The sequence below is a fragment of the Aplysia californica genome, unplaced genomic scaffold, assembly GCF_000002075.1.
Source record: "Aplysia californica isolate F4 #8 unplaced genomic scaffold, AplCal3.0 scaffold00062, whole genome shotgun sequence".
Taxonomy (NCBI): Eukaryota; Metazoa; Mollusca; class Gastropoda; order Aplysiida; family Aplysiidae; genus Aplysia; species Aplysia californica.
The window spans coordinates 1,459,752-1,474,957 of NW_004797332.1; the positions used below are offsets into that span (position 1 = coordinate 1,459,752).

At 39.6% G+C, this 15,206-nt stretch overlaps 1 protein-coding gene across 1 annotated transcript in view; it reads left to right on the plus strand.

Annotated features, from left to right (window-relative positions):
• Nucleotides 1-15,206, plus strand: part of LOC101864208 (nesprin-1) — a gene marked incomplete in the record, with an annotated part of 244,542 nt that overhangs the window by 90,027 nt on the left and 139,309 nt on the right. Inside the window, 16 exon segments of the mRNA XM_005093370.3 lie at nucleotides 69-192; nucleotides 809-1,014; nucleotides 1,542-1,684; nucleotides 2,173-2,359; nucleotides 2,774-3,079; nucleotides 3,780-3,914; nucleotides 4,483-4,674; nucleotides 5,059-5,208; nucleotides 6,403-6,576; nucleotides 7,129-7,341; nucleotides 7,804-7,920; nucleotides 8,613-8,795; nucleotides 9,287-9,430; nucleotides 9,892-10,037; nucleotides 10,745-10,925; nucleotides 14,239-14,547. Coding sequence (XP_005093427.3) covers nucleotides 69-192; nucleotides 809-1,014; nucleotides 1,542-1,684; nucleotides 2,173-2,359; nucleotides 2,774-3,079; nucleotides 3,780-3,914; nucleotides 4,483-4,674; nucleotides 5,059-5,208; nucleotides 6,403-6,576; nucleotides 7,129-7,341; nucleotides 7,804-7,920; nucleotides 8,613-8,795; nucleotides 9,287-9,430; nucleotides 9,892-10,037; nucleotides 10,745-10,925; nucleotides 14,239-14,547 — 2,910 coding nt within the window.

Genomic DNA, 15,206 nt, shown 5'->3' on the forward strand with positions numbered 1-15,206 from the left:
GGGGGGGGGGTCATGTTCTTCCACAAAACGCTCATCCTTCTTTCGGCATTATTTCATATTTTTTTCAGTCTGCTGTGGCCAAGATTCAGGGCCAGGCTGAGAGAATCAACGAGCTAAAGGTCAAGACTGTGGAATTGACAGAAGAGAACAATGATGATGATGTGAAGGAGGAAGTGGAGAACACGATGCAAGGTATGTCAGAGAGAGTAGATGATAATCACAGAGATGGAAAAAGGTGCCGTGGTGTCTCCATCTTCTAAGTTCCAAAGTAATTTGTGTTTGAATATCAGTTCTGGCAAAGAATCTGCAAATATATTATTATTTAGCCTGAATGCTTGTTGTAAACTCAGATTGTCACTAGATTCCTAGTGGGTGGATGGAGGGTGCTCCTTTTAGGTCATACTTCTTTACTCTCCCACCATTGTATCTCTCTGTGTGTCTTGCTCTTTCCCAGCACTTTCTTCTGTATTGACCATTGTATGCATAGGACACTTTGTACAAGAGGTAGTCTCTTTGTTCCTTCATTGATTAGTGTATATTCATTCATTCAATCATGTATTCATTCACTCATTCATTAATTCATTCATCTATTTATTGATTTACCCATTCATCTTTCATTCATTCATTCATTCATTCATTCAGTCATTCTTTCAATCACTCACTCATTTAATCACTCAATAACTCATTCATTCGTTCATTCTTTCATTCATTCATTCATTCATTCTCTTACCTGTCAAATTCCTTATCCATACATCTCTAAGTCATTCACTCACTAACCTGTCATGTTCCTTACCCCATACGTCTACAGGTCTGAGCCAGCAGCATGAAGAACTACTGAGCCTGTTCAAACAACATCAGAACAACTTGAGGGACTGTGCCGACTCGCGGAGAAAGTTTGAGGGAGACTATCAGAAAATCGAGCGCTGGTGTAGAGAGACGGGGGTACAGTGTGAAACGCCTGTGCCTGTGGAGTGCTCTCTGGATGTGCTGGAAGAGCAGCATAAAGTGTACAAGGTGAGGAACCGCTATTTTTGATCACTTTTAGTTGGGGGGTTTTTCGGGGGGGGGGGGGGTAAATGCAGTTGAACCTGCTTTACCTTTTTTTTGTACCATGGTCAAACAACGTAACAATGATATGGTGAGGAAAATGACAGGGATGTGTCAGTAGATGACCTCTTCCCACTTCCCTCTTTACATTTTTTTTGTATATTATAATGATACTATCTGAAAGGACTACCTGTCTAAGATGACCACTTTTCTCCTTCGACTGTATTTTTTCTTGTGTTTTGTATCTATACGAATATTGTTTTCATCTGTTGCTCTTTTGTGTTGTTATTTTTTTACTTTGGTCTTGGATGTGCTGGTGGTTTGATGTAATCTCAACTTGTTGCCTTTTTCATTGCTGCTGTTGTTGTTGTAGGTATTGTCTTTGCAGTTTCCATTGTTGTTCTTTTTTCCTGTTTGTCGTAATTGATCCTAGTGTTTAATTTTGTGGTGTAGCTTAATTTATTATTGTTATACTCTATTTCGATTCCTTTCAGAACCTGAACAACACTGCTCAGGTGTTTGAGTCTTTGCTGACCCAGACCAAAAAATTGGGGAAGAGTTATTTTCCTTCTCTGTGTGAACCAGACAAACCTGTGCTACAAGAACAACTGGATGCATTGGACACTTTGTATAAGAGGTAATCTTTTTGTCCCTTCATTGATTGATTGATTCATTCATTCATTCATTCATTCATCCATTCATTCATTCATTCACTCATTCATTCAGTTAGTCAACCATTTGTTCATTCTTTCCCTTATTTAAAGTATTCCGAATATCTCACTGATCAATGCTGAAGAAAATTGGGTGAAATCAGTTGAAATATCCAAGCTCTTTATAGTGACACTAAAATTAAGACTATCGCATGATGTGTCAGTCAAGGACATTTTATGAGATAAAATATTATTCTGTTGCTTTCAGCTGGGCCAAAAACTATATTATAACATTGATTTTGATATTAAAAAAGATAGGTTCTGATTTTATTGATAATCAACTCTCCATGAGACGTAGTATTTATTATTAATTACTGGGTTGGCTGGACTGAAATTGATTGTAGGTTACATGTGGCCTGTGGGACGTAGTTTCCCCACTCCTCTCTTACTCATTATTGTGTTTCCTTTTGTCCAGAGCCTCTGAGCAGGTTCAGGAACGACTCAACTCCCTGGAAATGGCCATAAAGTCACGTGGTCAGGTCCAAGAACAGATGACCGCTGCTGACCAGTGGATCAAGTCTATGCAAGATGAACTACGCCAGACAAGCAGTCTCATAGGTCACCAAGTTCAGGATGCGGAGCTCCTACTCAAAGTTTTTGAGGTGCATTTCATTTGTTTAGCCTGTTAGACCGAGAGTGAGAGTTTACTTTTTTATTTGATGGAAGAGTTGACTTTTAAGCTATTATTGGAAGTGTCAAGTGCTCTTGATATATGCTATTGGTTATAGTAAGAATTTTAATGTTTTCTTTTCTGTCAAAGTTATTCCCTTACTTAGTTTACACAAATATATTCCTTCTTATTGAGCATAGCTATACTTTGCTTTAATGGTTAAGTCATATGACAAAATGCTGCTACACTCAATGAGGGGGGATCAAATTATAACACCAAACTGCAGGTCTTTATTGCTTTAGGTAGCCTTTTCACTTTAACATCTTGAGTTAATCGTCTTACCATTCCCGAAAGTCAGGGGTTCTTTGGTCAACTTTTAAACTCCCCTCTCAACTTTTTCACCCAGAGCATTGAAGAAAAGCTGCGTGGTTTCCAGCCAACCATGTCAGAGCTGAACAACTGTGTGGAGCAGTTACGAAAGGATGGCCAACACACTGAGGCAGACAACATTGTGCGTCTATCAGATGCGTACGATTTGCTCACAGATCAGACACAGCAACGACAGGCAGTGTGTACAGCGGCGATCGCGGGGCGCCGGAACTTTGAGGAACACATGTGTGCACAAGAACTGTGTGTGAAGGAGTGTGAGGAGGAGCTTAGTGACATCAAAGAGCAGGGCTTGTCTGTGGCTGAGCGACTTGAGAAATATAAGGTCAGAATCCTCAGTGTTTGTGTGTGTTTGTATGTTTGTGTGTGTGTTGTGTGTGTGTATGTGTGTGTTTGTGTGTTGTACAGATTGAGTAAGTGGATTTTTGTGTACGTCTGTCTGTATGTTCTTATATGCAGAGAAGTGACAGTGTATGACAGGATTTTGTACTTTTGTCTTTTATTAATCTTTGTAATCATAAAACTGTTTCAAAGATTGTATTGTAATAACTTTAGTTTATTAAGATTCCAAACTTAATGAGTGAGATTTTTCTTATCTTTCGTCCAATTCATATCCAATCTATTTGTGAAAGAGCAAGCCTCGATCTTTTTATGATTCCAATTTCCCCTAATTTTGACCTATTTCAATTTGATTTTCATGCCAGCTTGAGATTATCTCAGTTTTAGTAGAAATTAAGATATTCTAGTAAAGAGACCAAATCCTGTGACCAGCATAAATGGACACCTAGATAGTGACTCCTTTCATAAAAAAACTTTGGCATTTTGGTGTTGATCATTGTACTTTTGTACGCCCATAACAGCGAGAAAATAGCACGGGGATGCGTAATTGATGTGGGTGAATATCGTTACTGTGAAAGAAGATGGTTCATGTATTTTTCAAGCTTCTTAAGAGCAAGGTCTTAATTAATTAAAAAACAGTGTAATATGCTTAAATATATATTTTCATTGCCTCTTTGATGTTGCAGAGTCTTTTAGAACAATTGCAAGAAGTGGAACCTGAGCTTACAGTTGCGCTGGACAGAGGTCAACAAATCGGCCAACAGGGGACAGAGGATGACCTTGCAGCTGTTACAGACAGGGTTCAGCAGCTGAGTGCTAAGGTGTGTGTCCTTCCTGAAGTCACTGACATTGTTGTATTCCCGCTTTCCTTGATAATAAACTTTAAAAGGAATGTGGACATTGTTGCTTATAGTAAGAATGAATTAGGTCATCTTACTGGCCACTGATATCAACATCTTATTTAAGTTCAACTGATAACTACTCGCCTCAATAGATATAGTTTGTAATTTTATCATAGCACATAGAATATTTTGAAATTAAGTGCTCATCTGGGTAGAACATGATAATATTCATGTAGTTTACTCATTTTCTAAACATCAAAATCCTTTTCTTACATGTTCCATGCATCATAAAGCACCATTGAAAATGTGTTTTTTTATTGTAGCCCTCCCGCAATTACCTCCCTTCTGCTCTATCTGTTGTTCTCCACATCAATGTTGTTCCTGTCAGTTCTTTCATGTCATCTTACCGCCTTCTTTCTGATCTTCTTCTTAATCATTTTCCTGTTCTTGGTCTCCATCCAGTGCATATTTTAGTCCTTCTGTTATCTTTCACCCACACGATGTGGCAAGCCCATTTTTTAAAATTAATTCAATTGTTTTATATTAGGTGAAAGAGTTGAAAGAAACCATAAAGACTCAGATAGGACAGTGTGAGACAATCCAGCGAGACAGGGAAGGCTTTGAGGTGGCTCTCTCCGAGCTGGTGGCCTGGTTTGAGGAGAAGGAGGACGTTCTGGCCACCTGTAAGACTTTACATCTAGACGCAAACAAAGTGTCACCCGTCATTGAGAAGCACAAGGTAAAATCTGGAATCTTTTTTGTGTGTGAGTTTGGGCGTGGGGATGGGGGGGGGGGTTAAATCTTTTTTTTTTTTCATTGTAAACGTTTTACACTCCTATCAACACAAAACAATGCAAATGAATTTTTTCATAAGTTCCTCAGAAACGCTGTGATGTATTTTTGCTGATATTTTGCCTGGTTAAGCTCCTTTTAGAACTGTAAAGCTTAGGCCTACTTATACAAAAAAGTTTACTTACGAAAGAAAAATTCAAATGTGAACAGATATCAGGACGGTTTTATCATAATCAAGGGGAAAGACTCACAGTTGATTTGTTCCTTTTACTGTTTTGACCTCTTTCTTCTTTTCCGTCAAACCCAGTTTATCTCTTCCCTTTGTTCTCAGCTAACTGTCTCTGAGGCACAGGCCAGGCTCGCAGCTACCAAGGACAAAGCCTCAGTGGAATGCCAACACTTCGAGGAGATCCAAGAACCGTTGCCCTCTGACCTCTCAGAGAAACTGGAACAGATCAAGACACTGGAGGAGTCTATCGGGGTGAGACATTGCTTGGTGGTTTTGTAAACCTAACCTAGTTTTTGTCAACCTGGGTAGTATCACCCACTAGTGTGCAACTTGATAATTTCAGTAGGCAGTGGCTATAAAGGAAGAGGAATGCTACTCAAAAGATGAATTAAGGGAGTCAAAGGAACCCTGAGAAACTATGACATCCCAATTGAAAGAGCTGCAGACTTAGCCTACCACAGAAAACTGCATCCCCCCTCGACGCTTAATTGCTACAGAGGATGAAAAAGTAAAAGTAAATGTAAAGTAGGGATCCCCAGGATAGTGACAGATATTATTTAATGCCCCGGTTGGAAATACATGCAGTAGGGTAGTGCAAAATGTTAACCTCTTAGAGGTGTCAAAAGTGGGCGCTGGCTGTAAAAAGATTCACAAGCACTGATTTAATCCCGTAGGAAGAGCATCATCAGTGTTGTAATGATACACCCATCACCTCATTTGCAAGAGACAAGAGTTTGGTTCCCAAATAAAGAATTTTATTTTATTGGGATCTCCTTCTTTCTCCTGGGATACTGTATCCAACTCGGCCTAGCTTGGCCCTGAGAGATGGGGGTCAAAGGAACATGTCTTCTGAATAATCTAAATTTTGTAGATGGGGATGAGGTCAACAACTGGTTCCATAAGGTACTGACACTTGCCGATTCATCTAATTAGATAATTTATACAAATAGGCGACAGTTTAACATGTGTCTGAGATGTCAGGATTTAATTTTTTAAAATGATGAAAGTTTACGATGAAAGGGAAAATAGCCATATGAATTTGTAAAAAGATATTTCATTGCAATGGCAGTGAATAACAAATGTGAGCTTTGCCCCTGAACAATCCTAGTTTGAATAAATAATAGGCCTACTGTAACTCTGATGAAATAGACATCTTCTTGTGAGAGTAGCTCAGCCTGAGACGCTCTTTGCTCAAACCTGGGTTTCTTTTCGTCAACTTTTACCCATACCCACAGGGAAATACGTTATCAACATAGTTTTTTTCATACTTGTGACTATTAATAAATTTGGCCAAATGAATACAGCTTTGTAGTAACTGAAAGTTCAGTACAGTAATGATACCAGGTTTTTTAATCTCATTTCGCGAAGTTGCAGGATGTGTGTTTGTTCCTGAATGAAAATACCAATGATGTGTAAAATAACCCTCTTCCATTTTTCCAACTGCAGGAGGCCACAGAGAAGAAAAAGCAGTATTTGTGTGATGCTCAGAGTGACAGGAAGCAGTTTGAGAACTCCATACGACAAATTTCTGATTGGCTGAGAGGGGCGGAGGAGCTGCTGGACTCTGGGGTGGACGGTCTGGACTATGACACGCTGGAGGGCACCCTCAGTGAATACACGGTCAGTAGTGTCTTGTGTATAACAGGCTTGTAACTGTTTTTGGGACTTGAAGACAATGTCGTAGATATATTGGGATTTTTTTCTAGAAATTGTATCCCTTTCACCTATCCCCATTTAAAAAGAAAAGATATATTGATCACTTATGAACAATGCTCATGAGATTTTTAGTGTTATATTAGTTTATTTATGGCCCCAGCTATCTATATTTTAAGTGCGGATACAACCATGAGGGGGGGGGGGGGTTCGATATATAAGTATGAAACAAAATTACTTTTCAGTTGCAATTTTTACTTGAACTGTACAATTGACTTATTTCCTTCATGTTGTGTTTCTCTAAATCTGTGTCTTGCTTTCTGTAAGGGAATTTCATTACTCTTCCACCTCCCCTCCTTCTCCCGGGAGACGGGAAAGGTAAAAGAACACCAAAAGGAGAATGATAAAAGCCAGTGAATTGAGTGGATGGACACCTACATAATACTATGATAATATAGTTTTCATGACTCTGGAAAGCTGAATTTTTATCTATGTTTAATATGTTTGTCTGCGTCACAGGACTATTTCACCGAGGCCAGCTTGTGTCAGGATGAGATGGAGCAGATCTCTGACCTGTCGGAGAGAATGATGCCCACCCTGGACGCCAACGACAGCACCACCCTGACGCAGACGTTGGCCCACATGAACAAGAAGTATGCGTCTGTCATGACCGCCTCACAGAACAAGCAGACGATGATGGAGGCCAAGGCAGCGCAGTGGAAAAAATTCCTGGTGAAGAATTATGTCTGCTTTTAGTTTTAGTTAGAGTTTTACAGTACTTGCAACACAAGTAGGTCGTATAAATGTCGGAAATTAGAGGTGCTTCCAGAGAAACATACAAAGAAGAGGAGTAGATGTATGAAGGATAGTGAATTTAATTTAGAGAAAAGAGTTCTGGTAGAAAGGATGTGTGAGAAGGGTGTCACTTGTCTCAATGTTTATACAAATGTAAGTAATAAAAGAATAAATCAAGGGGAAAAAGTAATTATTTTAACAAATCAGTCTTGATAAAAGGGCAAGAGCTTTGTCTGGGAGTTGATGCCCTATTCCCCTCATTTCATATTTATTACAAGTTGAAAGAGGGAGGAGATAATTTATTCGTGAGGGTCAGCAGGTTGGGGCATCAGAAAAACGAATGTCCATTGTGCTTTACCTAATTATAATAAACAACTGGATCATTCATTATTCCCCCAGGAGAATCTTTCTCAAATAAATGGGAGACTGGACACTCTCGAGTCAGAATGGGCTGAGGTAGACAAGAACACAGATGCCAGTCCTGATGCCGTCCAGATACATTTGGAACTGGTCAAGGTGAGATTTCATTCTGTGTTATGTTATATTTTTTACCTAGAAAGTGTTTGGTGAATGGTCTGTGTTTTCCTTTTGTACATCTCTACAGTGTTAAGATCCCAGTCCTACCCGACTAGAAAATTTTGTGTTTTGTTCAAAGTGGTTAACAGAGTACAAGACAACTCCATTTTTTATCTGCTTACTTGATGTTATATCTGTAACCTTGAGCTGTTATCGAGATAAGCAACACTCATGAGACATTATATATTATCATTATTATAGCACTTTCCCAGCCTTTGCTTTTTTGGATTCACAAGAAATGATTGTCCAGAAATACCTCTCTTTAAATAATACTTTACAATCTACATTTGAAAGAAGAATGTCCACTTCAAATACAAGATACTCTCTATTTTTGTAAATTGCATAGTCTCAAGCAAAATGTAGATATGGAAAAATTAAGTATGTTGTTACAGAGACACTGACTTTGAAAGGGCATGTTATCAGTTCAGAAGTACAGCAATAGATTACGGTGTGGGGCACAGGGTTCGAATCTGAGTCTAAAGCTGAATTTAGGTTGTGTGTCATTTGAGAAAATTGGTATTTGAAGCTTTCTTTCTCTTTTCTTTTTCTTTTTTAAAAATAATACCACATTTTGACAAAAGTGAGTAATACTAAATCAAGCTCAAGGTCAATTTTTTTTCATCTCTCACCAGACATTCCTGGAACATGCAGAGAGCAGTCGCCCTCTGGTGGATGACCTCAACGAAACTGCCAGGGACCTGGAACGCACCGGTCACTTCAACAGCCGAACTGTCATCTCCAGACTGATCACATCGGTCAACCACAGATGGGATAACTTAACAGGCCAAGCTGAGGCTAGGGTAGTGTCCCTTGAGGTAATTGTCCATTGCAAATACAGCTTCACCTTTAGACCAATTCTTTTTTTTATTAATTTTCTATACTGTCAATTGTTGTACAAAGGAGATGGATTTCGTTTTCAAGTCAATGTTGCAGAGAATGATTCTATAATAGAATAAATTTAACTTTTTCCATCTTTCATTACTTATCCTCAGGAGCTAAAAGTGCTCTCTCTACTGCTTCATGCATATTGGTCTTTTGCTTTCACCTGAGGTGGTCATGGCTATTATATTGTATTAAAAAACTGCTTGTAAGCATGTAGAGTCAGTTATGATTGTTGGTCAGTTGGCAAGACCTGCTGTTTTACAGGTAGAATTGAGAGCGTACGACTAGCTTATTATATGGCTAAAATCTGTGATTTTAATGAAAGAGAGTTAGACATTGGGGATTTTCTGTCAGAGTTGTGTATTTTACTGTTCTCTGAGTCAGAATTTAAATGATAATTCTTGTACATTCCAAACATTTTCAGGAGATTGAGGGCCAATGGGGCGACATTACAGCTATGATGTCATCAGTGCAGACACTGGTCCAGGAATCGGAGACAAGACTTATGCTTATCTCCCCCTGCAAACCCACCCAGGAAGAACTACGGAGAGAATTGGACACCCTAAGGGTGAGCTTTGTCTGTTTTTGACATAATTGTTGTCTTATCAGTCTGATATCAGACAAAGCCTGGGCTGTTGTTGTTTTTTGGGGGGTTTTTTGGGGGGGAGGCTTTTGTTTTTTTGTTTAAAGAAACAAATTGTTGTTTACAATTTTTACTTAAAATACCATTTATAGCTGTTAAGAGGGCATGACAGCCAATCCGAAATCTGTACATTTCTGAGTAAATCATTACTCATTTCTTTCTGTTATCTCTTCATGTCTCTTATAATGTTCCATCCAGTAACACTGGGGATCAGAAAATGCAATAAGATCATCCAAGCTTCCAAGCTTTTTCATTCGACACTGCACTTCAATTGTGTAAGAGACTGAATTATTCTCTTTGGACAAAAGCAACCAGTAATTCTTTGCTTGATCCAGAGAATGCTTTTCTTAACTAACAATATATATTTCTTTTGTTAATGTTCTCAGGAGCTGACTCAGAATCTGGAGAGAATCGAACCTCAAGTCCACCGGCTCCAGTCCTCCAGCCTGACACTACAAAGAGCGCTACCTACAGCTGAGGCTAAGATTTCTTCACAGGAACACTTCATGGTTCTGGTGGAGAAATACGAGAGGTGCGTCCGTCTTCTCACAGCTTAACGTCTCATTCCTCACAGCAACTCGATAAATGTCTTACTTCACACAACTTCACGTCCTAGTTTTACGTCTTATTCCTCATAGTTGTACATCTTATTCCTCATGTCTCATTCCTCATAGTTTCACGTCTTATTCCTCATAATTCTATGTCTTATTCCTCACAACTTTACGTCTTTTTCCTCATGTCTCATGCCTCATAGTTTTATGTCTTATTCCTCATAATTTTGCGTTTTATTCCTCACAACTTCACGTCTTATTCCTCATAGTTTCACATCTTATTCCTCATAGTTTCACATTTTATTCCTCATAGTTTCACATCTTATTCCTCATAGTTTCACATTTTATTCCTCATAGTTTCACATTTTATTCCTCATAGTTTCACATCTTATTCCTCATAGTTTCACATCTTATTCCTTACAACTGCACCTAAAAATGAATTCTTTTTATTGTTAATTTTCTATTATTCCTCATAATTTTACATCTTATTCAAGTCTTATTCCTCACATCGTCATGTCTAATTACTCATTATTCCTCACAACTTCACGTCTGTCTCCACAATGTTTCATGTCTTAATCATAACAGTTTCACCTCATAATCCATCAAAGTCTGTCTCGTCTACTCACAGCTTCACATGTATACTCTTCACTCTTCCAGCAAAGTATCTGTTTTTATCTTTTATCTTCAGACTGGTGGAAAGAGTGAAGGAGGAGACGGCCAGTGTTCAGGACGAGGTGGATGATAGAGATGGGTTCCTGTCCGAGCTGGAGCGGTCAGTGAAGTGGATGCAGGAGACTCTGGTCACTGTGAGGGGGCTGGACAGTGACGGGGGAGCCGGGGAATCCACGGATGGGCTCAGTCGGCTGAAGGTGGGTTTGTGGGTTTTTAGGTTGTGTGTGTGTGTGTGTGTGTGTGTGTGTGTGTGTGTGTGTGTGTGTGTGTGTGTGTGTGTGTGTGTGTGTGTGTGTGTGTGTGTGTGTGTGTGTGTTTATGGGTATATTGTTGTGGGTGTCTGTGTGTATGTGCATATTATGTGGATACATTAGTGTGTGTGTGTTTGTATATCGTGCATGTGAAAGAGGAGGGAATGATATGAGACGCATAAAGAAAGAGAGGAGAGACAGAGATATTAGAGAAAGAGAGAAAAACAGAGAGAGAGAGAGAGAGAGAGAGAGAGAGAGAGAGAGAGAGAGAGAGAGAGAGAGAGAGAGAGAGAGAGAGAGAGCAACGTAAAATCGTGTCATATAAAGGTTCAGTTTTTTTATGGCCACTCACTCAACCTCGTGAGGTGTTGGCTTTTTAAAAATACTTTCTATTATTCCTCATAATTTCACATCGTCAGGTCCATAAATATATATATATATATATATATATATATATATATATATATATATATATATATATATATATATATATATATATGGGTGTACTTACGAACATAAGAACATCTACCATACTTATACTGAGATGTCAAAAGATCAACTCTGACTCTTTGAACGCAAAACAGTTCTTAAATAACAAAATTCATAAGTTTAAGCTTACCTTTTAGGTATTCTATCAACTCACTTGTTTCACCAAGCAAAGACTCCTATGCCCTAGGTGAAGAATAGATGTAAAATAATATAATAGACCAAAGATTAAATCAGTACCTGCCAACCTGGACGATGATTTGGTAATTTTGTTGGGCTGTAGAAACCATCCGGCTTGTTGCATTATTCAATGTCCTACTTAGAAGCACTTTAGGTGGGTGGTAAGAAAATGTTAGCCTCTTAAAGGTGGCAAAAGTGAGTGCTAGCCTTTAAAAGGTTGAGAGGTACTAGATTAAATTATATCAGTATCGGAATGGTAACACCCTGTCCTCATTTTCGTGTACGTGCTCTGCCGTCTGCACACACCAGGTCAAGCGAGGTCACGTAGTTATTGTTATCTGAAAAAGAATCCATACACACATACCAAACAATTATGCTCTGTTTGACCGGGGGGCTTTTACTACCAACAACTTTGTGGTTAGCGGGTGCTGTGATGTGTGATTTGTCTCATTCTCTCCTATCAAACATCTTCGCCCTTATGTCTCCCCCTTCTTTCCTATGTATGATACTCTCAAGTGACGCCTCTAATCTTCTGCACTTATATGACCTATTTGTATGCAAGTGCCGTGAACCTCATACTAGGACCAAAATTAATAGTGCAAGCCACACTGTGCAATCTCTGTAAGTCTCTTCATACTGTCAGAGGATCTAGAAAATATAGGGGGAACGTTCCCGTTATTAAAAATTGTGTATGTTACGGTGTTTTAATTAATCATTTTTAGGATATATGTATTTTGTCCCCATATTTAAACATAAGTGTGTACTTTGCCGTGTTTTAATGAGTCCTTCTGGGGGTTTTATTTTCTCCCCGATATGTTTGTTCTGTCGCTTCATGGGTCGCCGTAACCAGCGGTGCAGAAAAAGGCCACAGTCGTCCTCTAGCCAATTTTTTGTACCAACTGAATTAAGCTACAAACCCAACTAGTATTGAATATTATGTGCCCCTAACATAGCACTTTCCAATCTGTTCTTATTTCTCTCGCATATACTATGCAGTGGTCTGATTGTGGGTGGTTTGTTAGTGTTACTGCTTTCTCCTTTAGCCTGTCTGTCATTTTTGTTTGTTACCTTGGTTTTTCCAACTGGTAATGATACCTTGGAGAAAAGGGGAAATGTGATTGGGGGAGGGGGGGGGTTGTGTACTTCTGTTTTACTTTTTTTTTTAACTTAAATAAACAATCCGATCATTGGTAAAAACTCATCATTGTGCCGTTTTTATCGTAACCATTATCCCAAACCTACCTGTCGGGCTTTCATTTACCTGACGACTCATCATTCCTCTCTTTACTGACGCCCATGTTTACATACAGACAAAACTCTAGTTTGAAATAGTCGATGCTTGTCCATCAAATACTCCAGATTCCCGCTTTTGCACACAAGTATATGACTGCGATTTTTTTAAAACATCAAACAGCATACCTGTGAAGTGCACAGTTTCGCATCTTTTTCAGCTCCCACTGTGGTATTTCGTGATTAATACAACCATCACTTGTTAGGTGAATGGCATGAACATGGCCAAAGTTTTATACGTTTTAGATGTGTTTCCTGTGGAAGTGAAGTGTGTTGGACTTTGTCTATGTAGAAGCGACGAGTGATTGTTTTGTGGCCTTTGTGATTTGTGGTGATAATATTATCTACTTCTCATCGTGATTATCCAGGGCGTTGAAATGTTTTTGAATTTTTTAAAATATGCTTTCGATTATTGTAAAATTTGGGGTTTGTTCTAGGACACACCGCCTATTATAGCTGTCTTCTTATTTTGAGGGAAAATTAGTGGTCACCTTCAAACGTGTGGTTAGGGTGCCGAAAAATATCTTCTCAACAAAGATACGAACGCTTAGATTTATTATCTCAAATAATATCCTTTCGTCGTGATCCCACAAATACTGTTTCATTATCCAAATTGCTCTGTGAATCGGCATAGGGCCTACACCCACACAGTTTGTGTCAGATGTCACGATGTGGCCAATAATGACGTTTATTTGTATCATTCTATGCATGTATTGCTGTCCTGAAGGCGAGTAGAGTTGTCTATGCTATGAGTGTGTAATGTGTGTGCACTCGCTAATGTGGGGCTACATTCTTGACATGATCTTGACGAATTTGAAGAAATCCGTGGTTGGACTGCGTGGAAATGTTTGGAGGGTTTATATAAATTTTCAAACAGGTATAAAAGCTAATAATAAGGAATGTTCTAAGTAGGTCACTCCGCGTGACACAATGTGCTCAGGGATTGAACCAAGTCTGTTACTAAGATAGTTTTCAGTATTGTTGTTGTTGTTGTTGTTGTTGTTGCTGCTGCTGCTGCTGCTGCTGCTGCTGCTGCTGCTGCTGCTGATGATGATGATGATGATGATGATGATGATGATGATGATGATGATGGTGATGATGATGATGATGATGATGATGATGATGATGATACTGCTGCTGCTGTTTTTGTAAGTGGTTTGCTCCCTCCTTCCTATCAAACATCTATCGTCCTTATATCTCACCCTTCTTATCTTTTTCACCTGCATTTCTGTTGTTTATGAGAAATTCGTTAATTTAGACCCTGTCTTTCAGATATATATTATTTAACCGTTCTTTCCATCAGGTATATGAGCAAGACTTCAACTCGCACGTGCAGCAAACCAGTCTGTCGGAGCAGTCCAGGCGTGAGAAGTACGCCGACCAGGGAAGGGAACTCCCGTCCGACATGGCGGACAAGCTGGTGGAGTTACACGGTCTTGAAGAAGAGTTGAGGGCGGCGCTGAAGGAGAAAGAGGAGGAGCTTGTGCACCTGAAGGCGGAGCGTGCCGAGTACAGGGCGTTACTGCAACGTGTCTCCGGCTGGCTACATCGGACCGACATTCTGCTGCAGGAGAGAGTGGTGGACATCCCAGTGGCCAGACAGGCTCATGAGGTAAGACTCTGTGAATACTGTCCTACAAGAGTACAACTGTCCGTCATTATAATCATACTTGGTCGCTTTTAAGCACAAGGGGGCTATCCCGAAAAAATGCTGTTTTGGAAAATCGAAGATAAAGCTTTTGGATCCTTTTTCAGTTTCTTTAAAACACAAGGAGAGTTTTCTCTATTACCAGACAAATATACACACCAATGAAACCAAACTTCTCCTACAGGTAGGGCAATGCCCACTTTTGGTGTAGGTCAAGATTTCTGGAAACCCCACAAATCTAGGTTAGCCCGCTTGTCCTTAAAAGTGACCATTTATATGTCTACATAACCAGTCAAAGAGAGCGAGTGGTGCAGCAATTGTTTTTCAAAATCTGAGCTTTTTAAGCGATGACTGTTGCTTGTCTTATTCAAACGTTGATGTTTCGTACTCCCCTTGGATGAAGTTCTGTTCTTGCCAACCTGAGCAATACCGACCACTAGTGGGCGATTTGGTCATTTTGGTGGGCAGTGGGGATGCGACCACCCGGGCAGTGTTGTTTTATGCCTCGCTTGGAAATACCACACCACGCCACATAACGCCATGCCACCCCACATCACGCCACATAACGCCACGCCACCCCACATCACACCACACCAAGCCACGCCACCCCACATCACACCACG